This window comes from Lolium perenne, chromosome 4 (assembly GCF_019359855.2).
Source record: "Lolium perenne isolate Kyuss_39 chromosome 4, Kyuss_2.0, whole genome shotgun sequence".
Classification (NCBI taxonomy): Eukaryota; Viridiplantae; Streptophyta; class Magnoliopsida; order Poales; family Poaceae; genus Lolium; species Lolium perenne.
In genome coordinates, this window is record NC_067247.2 from 127,811,231 (window position 1) to 127,826,662 (window position 15,432).

Here is a 15,432-nt window from a genome sequence, read left to right on the forward strand (position 1 = left end):
AGTAGCAGAGGGTGGCGCTTATGTAGCAGCAGCCGCTGCCCTTGTAGCAGACGCCGACGCCGACGCCGCATGTAGCAGTCGCCGACGCCCATCGTAGCAGCAACCTTTGCCTATTGTAGCAGGCCCAGCCGCCGCCGACGCGACATGTAGCAGAGGCCGGTGACCATGTAGTAGCTGTCGCCGCCCTTGTAGCTTACGACGACCCCGCATGTAGCAGCCGCTGACGCCGCTCGCATCATCGGCTCCTCGGCCGGTGACCTCCCCTGGGTCTCGCATCCGGCTATGGCGGACGGAGTGAATCATGGCGGGGCTGCGCGGAGCAGGGAGGAGGGATGGTAGCCATGGCGGGGTAGGGGAGGTGGTGGTGCAGCAGCGTGGGGCGCGCGGTGCTCCATCTCCAGCCATGGACGCAGGCTCGTGGGAGAGAAGATTGGGGAAAAATCTGCACGAAAGGATAAGGTCGTGGTGGAAGATGGGTGGGCCCCGCCATGTGCTACCCGTTTTCTTCTGCTCCGTAGGGACGTGTGGCGTGCGTACGAGGCGGGGGATCAAAACGCTGTTCCTCCGGGGGAACGTCAGCGTTTTCCAAAAAAAAAATTCCCAAATAAAACCGTGCGTTTACATAAGCAATTACTCCTGTGACGTGGCGCCATAAAGCGGCCAGGTCAGCGCTAACCCCTCTCGCCGCTCCCTGTCGCAATCCCCACCCGCGTTTCAATTTCAATCAACCCGGTCCGAGTTCGCAACAACGGCTACTTCTCCCCCGATCTCCTCCCCTCCGATCCCATTCGAATCCAAACCCTCTCCTCCCCCGCCCCTTCTCCTCGAGGATCTCCGGTGGCGCGATCCCCCATGTCCACCTCCTCCCCGACCTCCTCGCCGCCTTCCGCCGCCGCCGCCGCCGCCGCCGCAGACGGCGGCGGGGCCCGCTGCATCTCGCCGCCGTCCTCCCGGAGGAAGGGATCCCCCACCCGCAGCGGCGGAGTCGCCCGCAAGGTTCGCTCGATACCCCTCCTCCCGCCTCCATCAGGCCTCACTTTCCGTGTCCTCTGCGGTCCGATTGGAACTCTGGGTGGCTCCTCCGGTTTTCGAACGCCAGTTCCGCACGGGGAATTTTTTGGGTGCCCTTGGGCCAGCGGTGGTTTCGTTCGATGTACGGCCTCATCCCGTACACATAGTGCTTCGCAATCGCTACGGCTAAACCCCCTCAGGAAAACCCTAGTCCACGTTGGGCCTTCCCTGGTGATATCATTCAACTTACTGTCATGTCCGTTAACTGTGCAGTCTAGTAATAGCAGGACCGTGTATGATTTGGTGTTTCATACGAATTGCTGCAACTGCGAGTGTCTGGGTGTTAATTTGTACGAAAGCTTGCAGTATGTTTACTCATAGCCTGCGAATTTGCTCTAGAATATTTGTGGAATTGCTTGTACTATGTTAACTGATTCCACGCCAGTGTGATTTTTCATCATGTACTTTACAGAGACACTAATTTTTGGTTGGTTCCACGTATGGTGGTATGGGGTTACCGGGTTAGAGTAAATGCGTTACACATGATTCTTCCTTAAATTAAGTTCAAGTATATCTCCAAGTCCAACATATGACGACCTGAGCTCTGTTGGTAGTTGCTGCAATGTACTCAAGTCATTTCCTTACAAATAATGTGGTTACCTCGTCACCTTGCGATTCCTTAGCCTCTAGCTTGATTGGGGATTTTTTTATATGAAGATTCATGTGGGAGTTGCGTTGAATTGAGATGTGAAATCGGGTGAACCAATAGAATTTGTCCCATCTAGAACCAAATGACGAAAGGTGTCACCAGAAACTGTTAATACTAGCAACTTCGAAAGTGCAGCTATATTTCTCCTATTTATCTTTTTTTATTACCAAGACTTAGGGGCTAGGGCAACATGTGTTTCATTACTGCTAACTGACCTGATATTCTGATTTATAGTTCAATTTTATGTGGATGTAGACAAGATTTTGAGAATTTATATCATTTCTAGCCTTACATAACTCAAGTGTCAGCACAATAAAATTTGTTATTTGAGTCTGATTTAACCACATCACGGACTTATGATTATAAGAAGCAAACAGAAGGTGTGGACAATAGAATTTATTATAAGTCCATGATGTGGTTAAATGAGACTCAAATAATAATTTTTTTGAGTCTGATTTAACCACATCATGGGCTTATGATTATTTGCACCTATTAGTTTTAAATGACTGGAGCACTCAGAAACCTGAACCGCTATGTAAGACATGGATTTATAGAGGCGTTAAGTTCCCGGTGTGTGAAAATGCTTGTAGTTGTTACTTTAATACGTAATATTTACTGTGACCAAGCTGAGCTGGCCTTACTTAATAGAAATTTACGAGCACTCATTAAGATAATTAAGTTCTTAGTTATATTTGTATATGACAACTTTACAGGCAAATAATGTCAATGTGTGCATATGTGAAAATCAGACTGTCTGGCTATGGGTCTGTCTTTTATATTTTTGTTTGATAACTTCCAGGTTCGTTTTGCTCTGCTTGAACAAAGCCCAATTAAGCATTGCAAACATGCATTTCTTACTTGTTCTATTTCCTACTTGTTTGACCTACTTCTTTGAAGAACTTAGCTAACAGCAATTCTATTGGCATTGATATATTTATTCAGAGTCCGGGCTCAAGAGAATGTGGAAGCTCCATTTTGAAATCTGTGAATAAGTCGACATCCCAGTTCAAGAAATCTCTTATTCGCAGAAGTGGTTCATCTAATGATTGGATCCCCAGGAAGAAGACTGAATCATACTTGAAGAGAAAGATAAAGCGTCTTCAGGTACTTAATGGATAGTACAAATGAATCGTCATTCTTTGGTGATATTTCTTTAGAGTAAACTGCATTTGAGACTAGGTCACAAGTGGACCCAGGATCATTTTGCACATTAGACCAGGTTCTAATAAACTCCGTAGTCTCCGTTGCCACTGACAGGATACTGCAGATTCCCACCTGCTAATCAAAGTGGAATTTACTTTTGTTTTTGTTCATTGGCCTTTAAAATCTTGATTCTGCATTTTAATGCATTTCGTGACGAGGAACTTGCAATTTGAAATCATCGTACCTCAGTTATCTTCTCTGTCTGGGATTAAAAAAAAAGAAGAAGAGGGAAATCGATTACAAATTATTTTTGCAGGATGAGAATAATAGTTGTCTTTTATCTTCTGCAGGAGACTGCTGGTATGACCGCATCCCTGCATGATACTCTTGGAAATGCAAATCCTCACTATACTAGGATGGCAAGGGAGAAAATTGCAGCTAGAGAAGCAGCCAGCAAGGCAATGGAAGCTCGCAAAACTGCTATGGTTGAGGCTTCATGGTGTAGAATTCTTCAGGCTGCCAGGTGAGATTATGTTTATCTGATTCTATCAGGTCTAATCTTATGCCGACTACGCTTGATTTATTCTTCTAATATTCTTATTGTTCTTGATATATTCTTTTATTTTATCTTTGCAACAGGATCCAAAACAAAGAAGCTGAAGAACTTATGGAAAAGGCAAAGTTGCATGCGACTGAAGCATTTGAAAAAGCTAGAGTGTTAGGTGTCATGATGTATGACAGACCAGACTGCCCAAATCAGCAGTATGAGGTAGAATCCTCAGCACAAACTGGAGAAAGATCAACTCACAAGGTAACAGCTTCCTTTCAGACTGGTTTTGAGGTTGATATGGAGGTTGCTGCTGCATTGAAGAAGGCATTTCTTAAACTTGCAAACTCTCCTGATTCGTCAAACCAAGAAGAGTTCAAGGAGCTACTATGGAAAATTAGCCAAAATCCGGATGCCATTGATACTACTGATGTGAATTCTGAAGCTGAACGGCAGCTGGGTGACTGTAACAATGAAGAAACAAATGATTTTAAACTCAATACCAAAACCTTCAGAACCAGCACCATTCCATCTGATTTCAACACCGCTAATCTAGAACAACCCACTGATCTTGTGAACATTATGCTTGTAAGGATAAAAGCTCTTCATGAAGACGAGCTTGCCTCTTTAGCGGTCATTGTTGCAACATCTGGCCTAAATGCAGCCCTTCAAAATGATAAGGGTAACTACCATGAACTGAAGTCCGTGAACTATACTGCCGCTGGATCACACAGATCACAGTCAAGAAGGTATTCCACTGCAGCCAGCTTTATTGATATACAAGGACCGAAAGAAGTCTCGTCTGATTTACCTAGTCTGGACAAGTTCTTGGTCAAGCATCTTTCCAAACTCGAAAGGGAAGTTAAGGAAGCAAAAGAAGCAGGCAGAAAAGTCACTTCAGTAAAACCTGTTGCACAGGATATTCAGAGCCAACTTACAGGGGACAACGCTAATGCACTAGAATCTGCTTCTGACCTGGGCAGCATTCTTGTAAAGAGTGTGTCTAGGCTTGAGAAGGAGATATTGGAAGCCAAAAAGAGCAAGGGGCGCATTGATTCTTCTGAAGGAAGCTACAAAGTGTTGCAAGCCAGCACCGAAGAATCTGAAGGAAGCTACAAAGATGTGCAAGCCAGCACCGAAGAATCTGGATACCAGAAAGCTCAGCCTGAAATCTTGTGTGACAGCGATTTAAAGATGAATTGTGATTCCAGGGGATCGGGTGAAGAAAGCAATTGCATCCAAGCCTGTCCTGTTTCTTCACAAGAAGACAAAGAGAACAAAATTTTAATTTCACACCGGCTACCACCCTTAGGTGCAAAGGGTAACAAGGGCGGTAAAAGATTGACTCGAATTGAAGCTGCAAAGCTTGAAGCACTTAAAAGTTTCTGTACTAAGGATGACAGTGCATTAGATTTTGGCCTCGATAAGGTGTTTGTTAAGCCAGTCAATAGATTGGAGATGGAAAAGAAGAAATCAATCGAACAAGGACAAAGCAACATGCAGAAAGATCCGCAGAAGGACTGTCATAACACAACTGTGAGTTTAGATGAGATTTTAGTGAAGCGCATACCCAGACTGGAAAGGGAGAAAATGGAATATGAGAAGAGGAATGCCTTAGGAGAAGGACAGAGGGTTGTGTCAAATGATCAGCGGAAGTATGGTAACAATGCCACATCATCCGAAAGTTTGGATCAAGTCTTAGTAAAACGTGTCAGTCGACTAGAAAGGGAGAAGATGGAATATGAAAAGAGGAACACGTTGGCAGAAGCAAAGACTAGTGTGCAGACTGATAAGGAAAAACATGGCAACAACGACAAAGCATCTCATAGTCCAGATAAGATCTTAGTTAAACATGTCTCCAGGCTTGAAAAGGAGAAGATGGAGCATGAAAAGAAGGGTGATAGTGATACACTCTTGGTAATGAAGAGTGATACACAGTATGCAGATGGAGCAGCTGGAGGTCTGGCTGACATCTTTGTCAGGCGCCCAACGCTTGAGCAAGTCAAGCAGGAGGCTGCTGCTGCGGAAGAAAATTCGATAAGTACCTTCAACCCAGCTGAAGAGCGTAGAAGAAGAAGAAGGGAGAAGGAGCTTCTCGATTCATGGGGAGGAGAGGGGCTGGGGAGCTCAGTGAAGCCGCATCTCTCCAAGTCCAAGGTTGAGAGTGAGAAGGTAACAGGAGTGCAGATTGATCAGAAAAAGCATGGTAACAACGACAAAGCATCTGATAGTTTAGATCAGATATTAGTTAAACATGTCTCCAGTCTTGAAAAGGAGAAGATGGAGCATGAAAAGAAGGGTGACGGTGATACACTTTTGGTAAAGAAAAGTGATACACAATATGCAGATGGAGCAGCCGGAAGTCTGGCCGACATCTTTGTAAGGCGTCCAACGAAACTTGAGCAAGCCAAGCAGGAGGCTGCTGCTGCTGAAGAAAATGCAACACGCATCTTAAACCCCGCTGAAGAGCGCAGAAGAGCAAGGGAGAAGAAACTTCTGGATGCATGGGGAGGTGAGGGGCTGGGGAGCTCGGTGAAACCCCGTCTCTCCAAGGTTGAGAGTGAGAAGGTAATGGGTTCTATTAGACTATTATATTAACCATTCGCCTATAGATATCAAACATACCAGCGACCCGGACGAATGGAACCTGGGTACGCGCGCACCCATTTACGAAAAGTTCAAAAAAAATACTATTTAAAAGTTTCAAAAAAATACGAAGTAAAATTTTGCATGTACATATTATGTTCCTACTTACTCGTGTGAGTTTTCACGATAAAATAGCATTGTGTGTGGCCTGCATAAAAATGACAAAATGTCCAAATGAGAATAGTGAACAGGAATTTGTACTATTCACATGAATAGGAATTTGCATTTTGTCATTTTTGTGTAGGTCACACACAATGGTATTTTTCCGTGAAAACACACACGAGTAAGTATCAACATAATATCTACATGCAAAAATTTACTTCACATTTTTTGGAAACTTTTAAATAGCATTTTTTAAAACTTTTCATAAATGGGTGCGCGCACCCAGGTTCCATTCACCATTTTCGAACATACCAGCCCTTACAATGTTTCGACTACTTGCCAGGCCGCATGTAGAAAATCAGAGGGGGAATGGAAGCAGGAGCGCAGAAGAGCAAGGGAGAAAGAGCTTCTTGATGCATGGGGAGGAGAGGGGCTGGGGAGCTCGGTGAAGCCACATCTCTCCAAGATCGAGAGAGACAAGGTAATTGATTCTTTTACACTAACCCATCATTTAGAAACACTGAAAGTATCAAACCTTACACTTTTTGGACTACTTGTCAGGCTGCATGGAGAAAATTAGAGGAAGACCAGAAACAGTGACTTGGTTGAATCAGAACAAGTATATCCTACTCACTTCCCATTCTGTTTGCCATTTCACACATACACTTCCTGCAGAACATGGATGTCACCAGAATCTCTTCTCCTGTATATTGTGCTCACAAAACAAACTTTAGAAACTTCCATTTCGGAAGAAAGTAAGATGTGCACCAACTTTCTGCCAGACAATAATGTTGCAATTTTGCTACTGCTCTCAAATGAGAGCAAGCCAAATGATGTGTTCCTCTTAGTTTCTTTCTAATACAGTATTTCTTTTCTTGTTGCCTAGCTTGAACTTGTATGCTTATCCTCCGAAGCATATGGACGGTTCAGAACACCCAGTTCTTGACTTAACACAATGCTGCAAAGTTGGAATTATCATCAGCTCATAAACAAAGTTAAATTGCTTCTTTACTTCACCCAATGCCACAAAAGTTGGAAGTTGTCATCAGCTCAGCAAGCTGTTAAATAATACTGGTAGATGCTATCCGGAACAGATATGGTCTAACTGTTCTTTGTTCCTGCTTGCTATTGTGTTCTGCATACCATATTTGCTGCTATTTTCGTTCATTCCTGTCTTGTTACAAATAATAAAGGGGTGTGGAAAAATTATATTTGAGATGCTGCTCTTAGGAGATAAGGATGCTAAGATCTTGCGGAAATTTGAAAAGCTACTGGTGATGTTGTGATAGATCTGCATGCATCGTTGATTAGGTTGTAAAAAAATCAGGGCAGGAGATTATTATGCTACTGCAATTTCAAACAAGTAGTAAAGCCGAACACAATGAAAGGGCACGATGGGACACCATGGAAACACCGATAACATGCATGACAGTTCAATTTGCAGCAGATTCGTCCCTACTGCCATTAAAGATCAGTCCAACCCATAAATGCAAGGTAAAGATAACAAAGCGGGCATAGTTCAATGTAGTTATAGTAGTTTTCACTGGCATAACACAAATAAAAGGAAATAAGATGTGGCAAACGTGTGTTCCTCTCCTTTGTTGTCTCCCTGTGCATGTGATGTTTCTTATGTTGTGATCCAAATCTATCTATTTCTATTTCTATTATATACTAAAAGCAATATAAGGATGCAAAGTAAAGTTACCACGTTCATCCACATATGCTAAAAATATATACTATATGTTCACCATAATTTTTAGGACTGAGTTTAAAAGATACGGCTTGTTACGTATAACAAAAAAAAATGAACAAATAAGTACTTGACACATAAGTACAAAAGAAAAATATATTGCCTATTTAAAGTTATTTTGTACATTGATCATGCCATGGGTCCAAATTAAAATAGCTTAGATCTATTATAAAGTACGCACAAAAGATTCAAGTATTAGCATCTCCACGGACACGTTCCATCGCAACCTCAATAGCGAGTTCATGGTCCTACGTTGTTTTTGGGCCACACCGGCGCGCCCAGCCCAATAGAAGCGCCGGTAATCCCGTGCCGGCCCCTACCAACAAGACGCTGAACACTGGCCAGCGTACAATGCCATGTCGGATTTCAGGGGCAGAACCAGCATGTCAGTGACTCTAGGGCCAGCCCCATCCTTAAATGCGATGTTTTGGATGCTCTGTAGTGGGTTGCCGTTAATGAAGTCACCGGTTCTCCATGGGGAGACGCCGCCTTAAATGCAACGCCTCAGATGCTCTGTGATGGATCGCCACCACCTATTTAGTGTGTTCTCTCCGCTCACCTTTACCGCACTAGCTGCTTTACCACTACCGCTCTACTCTTCCTCCGTTGAACTCGTCTCTACACAACAATTGCACGCCAGCTCGCGACCACCGACTCGATGCTAGATCGGAAAGGCCGCACGATGCAGGCCAACACCGACTTCGAGCTGTCGGACCTCAACTTCGACGACTCCGACTTCAACGAGTGGAACAACACGGTCATAGCAGATCTGGACGCCGAGGCAGCGGAGGAGGCATCGTAGTGGGGCGAGGAGGACCAGTTCCGCGACGACCAGGGGAAGGCAACGATCGATGCTAGCCTCGTTGAACATATAACGCTTCCGGAGACTGAAGGAGTAAGAACTCGAGGAGATCGATGTCACCAACTTCGAGCATGCCCTCGCGATCTCGCGCGAGCGGGTGGCCACGGAGGAGGCAGGTTGCCTCCTACTGGCGGCCGAGCAGCGGAGGTTGCTTGAGCTCAACTCTCAGCTCCAGACTGAGGCGGCCGTCCGTGAGGCAGCGAGACTCGCCCAGAACGAGGAATCTCGCCAGTGGCAGGTAGCGCTGAGAAGGCGCAACGCGACCGGCAAGCTCTGGTGTCGGCGGCGGCCATGCTGCACGTGCGAAGCAAGGGTGGAGAGTCGGGTGGCAGGCCGTCGCGAGCCCCTACCTAAGGCCAAGAGATTAGGTTTTATTATTTTAATCTAGTTTAGTTCAAATTTCATTCCAATTTTTGTAAATATTTCCAAATTTGAATGAAATGTTGCAGTTTATTTACATTTGCTTGTTCAAAGTTTTTTTGGGGGGGGGGGGGGGGGGGGATTATTATCAGTATCGTCGGTGTGTGCAACCTCTTTCCAAATTGAAGAGTGGATGCCGACGCTTCTAATAAGACATTGTCGTACCTATCTACGGCTATTTAGGACTTCCGGTGAAGATGTTCTTAGAATCCAAAGACAGCGTTCAAGAAAAAGAAAGAATCCAAGGCACGCACGTATGGTAAAAGCAGACCAACTACTCATACTCATGTGCTCATTTCTGGAAAACGATTGGTAACATCCTAGGGTTGATGCCAATTTTTAGAAAATAAGCGGCCAGTCCGGATCGAGATGCAACGCATGTGCTGGTCAAACCTGACACTCTAGAAATCAGCATCAACCACCTTCTTAGATCTACATCTTTTCTCAATAGAAAAATTCAACACTAGATTTTTTCTGTCTATTTTGCATGAATCCACAAAATAAAATTGCTAGCCTGACACAAAATTATGAATATGTCTCTAGTTTTTTCTGCTCGGTGAGCTGGTCGTACCGGTAATGTCCAAACTGCTATCTATAATGTCTGTTAGCCAAATTTGAACTGATCTCCAGATTTTTCTTAACTTTTTGTTCACAATACCGTGCAGATATAAAATGGCCTCACGTAACGAAACGGAAGGAGGCATGCACACATATACGTATGGCATATCAATTAGTTCGGAAAACATAAAAATCGACGTGACTACTGATTCAGCGACAATCCAACACCTAGTTAGAAATGCATGCTAAGACAAGAAAATAACTATATCAACTAATATGGAAGTACATGAAAATACTTTGTTTTTGTGTGCGGAAGTTTGCACACCTTAAACCGACATGAAAATGCGTAGCATATTGCTGTGAAAAGTTAGATAGAAATGGTGCGCTGAAGGAGTTATGTGTGCAAATAAACCAACGAGCCACAATAAGTAGGAACCAAAATGGTTCGATGCACGCAGTGGCAAATATTAAGTATAATAGAGGTAGCCAGAAACACGATCCTATTTAAACTCATCTCTAGATTTTTCTTAACTTGTTCTTTCACAAGACCGTACAGATATAAAATGGTCTCACATAACGAAGGAGGAGGCATGCACACGTATATGTAGACATATCAATTAATTTGGAAAATATACAAAGCGTTGTGAATATTGATTCAGGGACCATCGAGTTTCGAGCGAGTGAGCTAGAAAAAAATACAGCCGTCCAACAGTCACAACACCGAGCTAGAGATATGCTAAGACCAGAAAATAATGATCAACTGATATGGAAGTACATGAAAATAGTTTGTTTTTGTTTGACGAAGTTTGCACACCCTAATCCGGATGGAAAATGCGTAGCATGTTGATGTTAAAAATTTAAATAGACATGGTGCGCTGCAAATGAGTCATGTGTGCAAACAAACCAACGAGCCACAATAAGTAGGAATGAAAATGATTCTATGCACGCAGTAGCAAATACCTATTATCTATTATATAATAAAAGCAAAATACGGATGTTTTAAATAAAGACACCACGTTAGTCCACATCATCATAATTATTTTTGATAGTTAGATCTAAAACCGGTGGCTAGGATTTATAAACGACAATCGTAATATTTACGTAACAAATAGGTCAGACATGTTCCAATTAATTTGTACACATGTTGGGTCCGACACAATAGCAGATCGTGACATGCATGCCTTATATACGTCACATGAATTATGTACAATACATAGTTAAAAGATAACCGTGTAGTCTGGCTATCCTGGCCGGACGACCACGTATGGGAAGTAGTCTCCTGTAATTAAGCAGACAGGCCGTCAAAATAGTAAGTAAATACGATCAAGGTGCAGGTCTCAACCGTTCAACATAAAAGGAAAGTTTGTTGCTGATTTGTTTCCACACGACAAGCAAGGTGCAGGTCTCAACCGTTCAACATAAAAGAAAGAAAACAAGAATTAGCTGATTTATTTCAACATGTCGCGTTCAACATAAGGGAAACAAATACGTTATTTCCAAAGAATGTAGATGTAGGTACGTCCGATCAGCTAAAAGAAAACTAAGCATTGTAGCTAGCTTAGCTAGACCACCGTTACATGGCAGATGTGATATATAAGCCGTATATACATACTCTATGTAAGTTTATATTTGTCTGCTAAATTCGCCGGTATTAATATAATTTTCTCAAATTTGAAAACTTTTGGGAAAATTTGAAAGAATTTATTAATTTGTTTTGAATATCTCTGACGGAATACCAGCAAGTATTTCCAATAGATATAACGGTGCCTCGCAATATTTTTACCCAACCGAGAAAAAAAACCAAAAACCTTGATTGTCCACAGAACTTTTTTTCACGGGAGAAAAGATAACACGAATTCAAAAAGTATTATTCAGAAGATAAGGTACGATCCATGCCGGCCTACATATACATCTACGCAATTGAATGTCGCATCAAAAATATTCACAGCAAACAAATTTTATCTATATTAATATGATTTGCTCAAATATAAATAAGTTTAGAAAATTTGGAAAGAATTTATGAATTCATTTTGAATATTTCAGGCAAAATACTAGCCGGTATTCCGGTGCCTAGAGGCAATTTTACCCAACTTAGGAAAAAAAACCTTGACTGTATGTAGAATATTTTTCTGCATGTGGAAAGCTATCGCGAATTTCAAATATATTATTAAATTGATAGGGTATGATCAATACCAACCTGCACATATATCTATCAGATTGGATCTCACTTCAAATGGATGGACATTAGGGAGAATACACACTACTACCTTCTCTCCCTGCAAAAAAAAAACTCACTATAGCGCGTTGTCAAGGGTTATCCTGGTAGGCGTATCAACAAAAAGAAAAAATAAACTTTTTATAGACAAAATCAGCTATATCGTGGTGGAAATGAAAATATGTGCTAAGATATAAAGTATAAACTGTGCACTAAACGTAAGATAGGTTGAGTATAATGATCCGTACATATGCACATTTGAGCCAACAGGTCAAAAGAAGGTGATTTCTAATTTCATCTAGAACACATATAAAGAGATATAAATGTTTATACATTAATCATGCTCTAGGATGCAAACCTTACTTGATGGATAGGGAAACCTGACAGATTCACGTTGAAATGAGAATAAAAAACTGCAATCTATTAGATAAAATATCAATAGATTACAACACACAAACTATAATTCTGAAGTTCTCACATCTATCTATCTATTTCTGTGTACTATGTAACTATATTACCCCCTTCAATAGAAATCGTCACATTCGACAAATTAAAGAGGATGCCCTTGCATTTGCGAGGGCCACACTGCTAGTTAAGTATAAATGTATAATAGGTTGTTTGACATGTTACATTATATTATTACATAATGAAAAATACAAGCTCTTAGAAGATCAAAATTAAATGATCTAACATTTTTTATGAATAAAAAAAGCTAAAAATATTTTTGCGGGGAGAAAAGCATCGAAGAGAGCATATTGGATCATAACTTTTTAAAACCAATTCCAGCATCTATGGAAGTTTGACGTTGAGAAACTTGCAATTATCACCAAGAATGGTATAGCATGGTTAATGAACACTTTGATACTATTCGTATTTTTTCATGATTGGGTAGCTTAAGACAACTCATGGGTGGAAAAACGATGTGCCCTAATTTCTGGCCTAATAAAACCAATCTTTGGCATATGCGTCTTAGGCATATGAGTGAATATAGCATGGTGAAATTGCATAGGAGAGGCCTGCTACATGGCTTCAACACAAGTAAGTTGGAGTTGTATTTTGCTAATCATAAGAGGGTAAAATTTAATTCTTCTGGTAGCATATGGGTAACTACTGGCACGTTAGCAGTACGCCACAGGTGTCTCTGTTATTAGTGGCGTTCCGGGACATGCCACTAGCAACTGTTACTAGTGGCGTGAAGGTACATACACGACACCTTTATACTAGTGTATCCTTCCCACAACACTAGTTACTAACTAGAATATACCCCGCGCCTTGATGCGGCAGTTTTTGTATTTTCTAAATGGTTGGAAACAACATGTACACCAAAAGAATGAAAGAAATGGAGATGAAATTGAATTGAAAATCTTGAAGCTAAAATTTTGGATGTTGTAGAAACACAAGGTAGCTGCATGTTTGTATTTATTTTTTGGTCACGGAGCAAGTGTTAATTTTCTCTATAATCTCCAGTTGAAGACCAAAATCTCAATCCATTACGAAAATGTCTAGCTTCCATAAAGTAAATAGTAGAAGCCAGTATAATTTGTTGGAATAGAAACAAAGCAGATCCTATTATATATAAAACTTATATTGATCAGAGGGTTGCTCATGCGGGAAAGAGATTTATCTGTAAGCCAATAAGAAAACTTCAATAATCAGAGAAGATATCATATATGATATTTAATCAAGCGCAACATACCATTTATTCAGCTTGTACCAGTGAGTAACAAAGAAAAACTGTTGTTTGCTTAGCTTCCATCAATTAGCAGCAAAATAAGGGTGCCAATATATTAGTAAATCGATAATCAATCATTCCACTAATATCGTTTGTTAATTTGAAAGAACTGCACCATTTGTACCTGTAGGAAAGAAAGGCAATGCAATGGAAAACCCCATACGATTCAACTATCAAGTGAATTTTTGTTTCACATACGCACCATAATCAACCAATTTTTTAGGTTGTCTACTCCAGGACGAAATCTTTGTTAAACAGATCTCGTGTTAGAACTTTATGAAGCACTTACCAAACACAAAAATATGAAAGAAGGAAGATTACATTAGAAGACAAAGGAAGATTGAGAGGTCAATAACCATATGAGTTGGATCACGTGAGAAGGCGGAAGAATTTGCTTCTCTAATCACAATTAGTTCAGTTCGAATGGACAAAGAATCCTTACGAAGAAACTGGGATCCAGTGCGTCGGAGTGTATAGAACTTTGTGGAACTCTAGCCGCGGCGATCTGAAGTGCAAGCCGACCTCTGGCCGCAGCAATCTGCGATGACCGCATCCAGTGGAGTAGACCTAGAGGTGGGTGACACGGAATGCATGCCGTTTGCGTTGGTGCAATGAAAGAGACAGAGGTGTTTTTGCGTTGGTGCCCTGGAGACCTAGTTTGCAGTGCGCAAACAACAAAAATAGGATTATATATAGCCAATAGCTTTAAGAAAGGAGATGAGAAGGTACCAGCAGGCTGAGTAAGAGACGAAGACTGGTCAAGTTTGTGGAAGGTGAAGCCAAGACGTTCAACTCCAAAACAATTATAAAAGTAAATATGAGAATTTGATGAGGTGGCAGCAAAAAATATATATGCAGACCCACCTGATGATGTGGATGGCTTACATGTTGAGAGAATTACTTTTAGTCGGTTAGTTTCTCCAATTTAGATATTATAGATACCAGCTGCGCGATACTAGTGGCGTGTCGATACCACGTAACTAACATCGATTGAGCCACACTAGTTGTAGCTATTTCTGTATTGGTCTCTTGCTCTCGAGTGTTCTGGACGGCATCGCCACCGTAACATCGAGGAAGCCAACATGTTGATGTGGTTGAAGTGAGGGCATGACTTCATTATTCCAGAGCAGGAAGTTCTCCCTCCCGAGTTTCTCGGTCAGTGAATTGGATTGGGGACTCGTGCGAGCAAGGGAGGAGGTCGAAGCATCGCTACACATGGTGGAGGAAGGAAGCCATCAATCAGACTTATAGGATTGGGTGTTCAGCTACAACTCAAAGGGAAGCCGTCGGTACTCATATATAGTCCTTGTGGGAATTAGTAGATTAAATATAAAAAATGCGTCCATATACTATTCACACTTTATTCGTCATGATTTTTTCTTTGCCCGGGATACAATGGAAAATCATCGAGCCCCAATATTTTTATACGAGTACAATATTTGATCATCTCTTGTTTCTAGAACGAAAGGATTTTTTGAATATTTAAAATCACTACGAATTTTGGGGTTTATAGGGTGCACAACACCCATGTGCCAAAAATTGGTGCCCACCAGTTCTGATATATTCCGGGAAAGCTAATAGAGCTTTCCAATGAAATTAGAACTAGTCTTATTTGGGAGGGAGAAAAAGGCCGAGGCCAACGCCCAGCAAGTAAAACAATTACATCGGATTACAATCGTGTTAAATTGATACGATCCTATCTCTGGCCAACCTTTCAGTACAAGCCAAGTATGTTAG

At 41.8% G+C, this 15,432-nt stretch overlaps 1 protein-coding gene across 1 annotated transcript; it reads left to right on the forward strand.

Annotated features, from left to right (window-relative positions):
* Positions 1–810: 810 nt before the first annotated feature.
* On the forward strand, positions 811–7,043 carry LOC127293860 (uncharacterized). Its single transcript, XM_051323547.2, has 6 exons — positions 811–996; positions 2,663–2,824; positions 3,214–3,386; positions 3,503–5,978; positions 6,502–6,639; positions 6,720–7,043. Exons 1-6 carry the CDS (start codon positions 853–855, stop codon positions 6,756–6,758), a joined length of 3,132 nt encoding a protein of 1,043 aa, XP_051179507.1. The 5' UTR covers positions 811–852; the 3' UTR covers positions 6,759–7,043.
* Positions 7,044–15,432: the final 8,389 nt, after the last annotated feature.

What these genes read in the sequence shown, in the direction of transcription:
- LOC127293860 (XM_051323547.2), top strand. Translation starts at nt 853, where the DNA reads ATGTCCACCTCCTCCCCGACCTCCTCGCCGCCTTCCGCCGCCGCCGCC. An exon ending in GCGGCGGAGTCGCCCGCAAG is followed by an intron (nt 997 to 2,662) that starts GTTCGCTCGATA and finishes ATATTTATTCAG; the next exon opens with AGTCCGGGCTCAAGAGAATG. An exon ending in CCAAGGTTGAGAGTGAGAAG is followed by an intron (nt 5,979 to 6,501) that starts GTAATGGGTTCT and finishes ACTACTTGCCAG; the next exon opens with GCCGCATGTAGAAAATCAGA.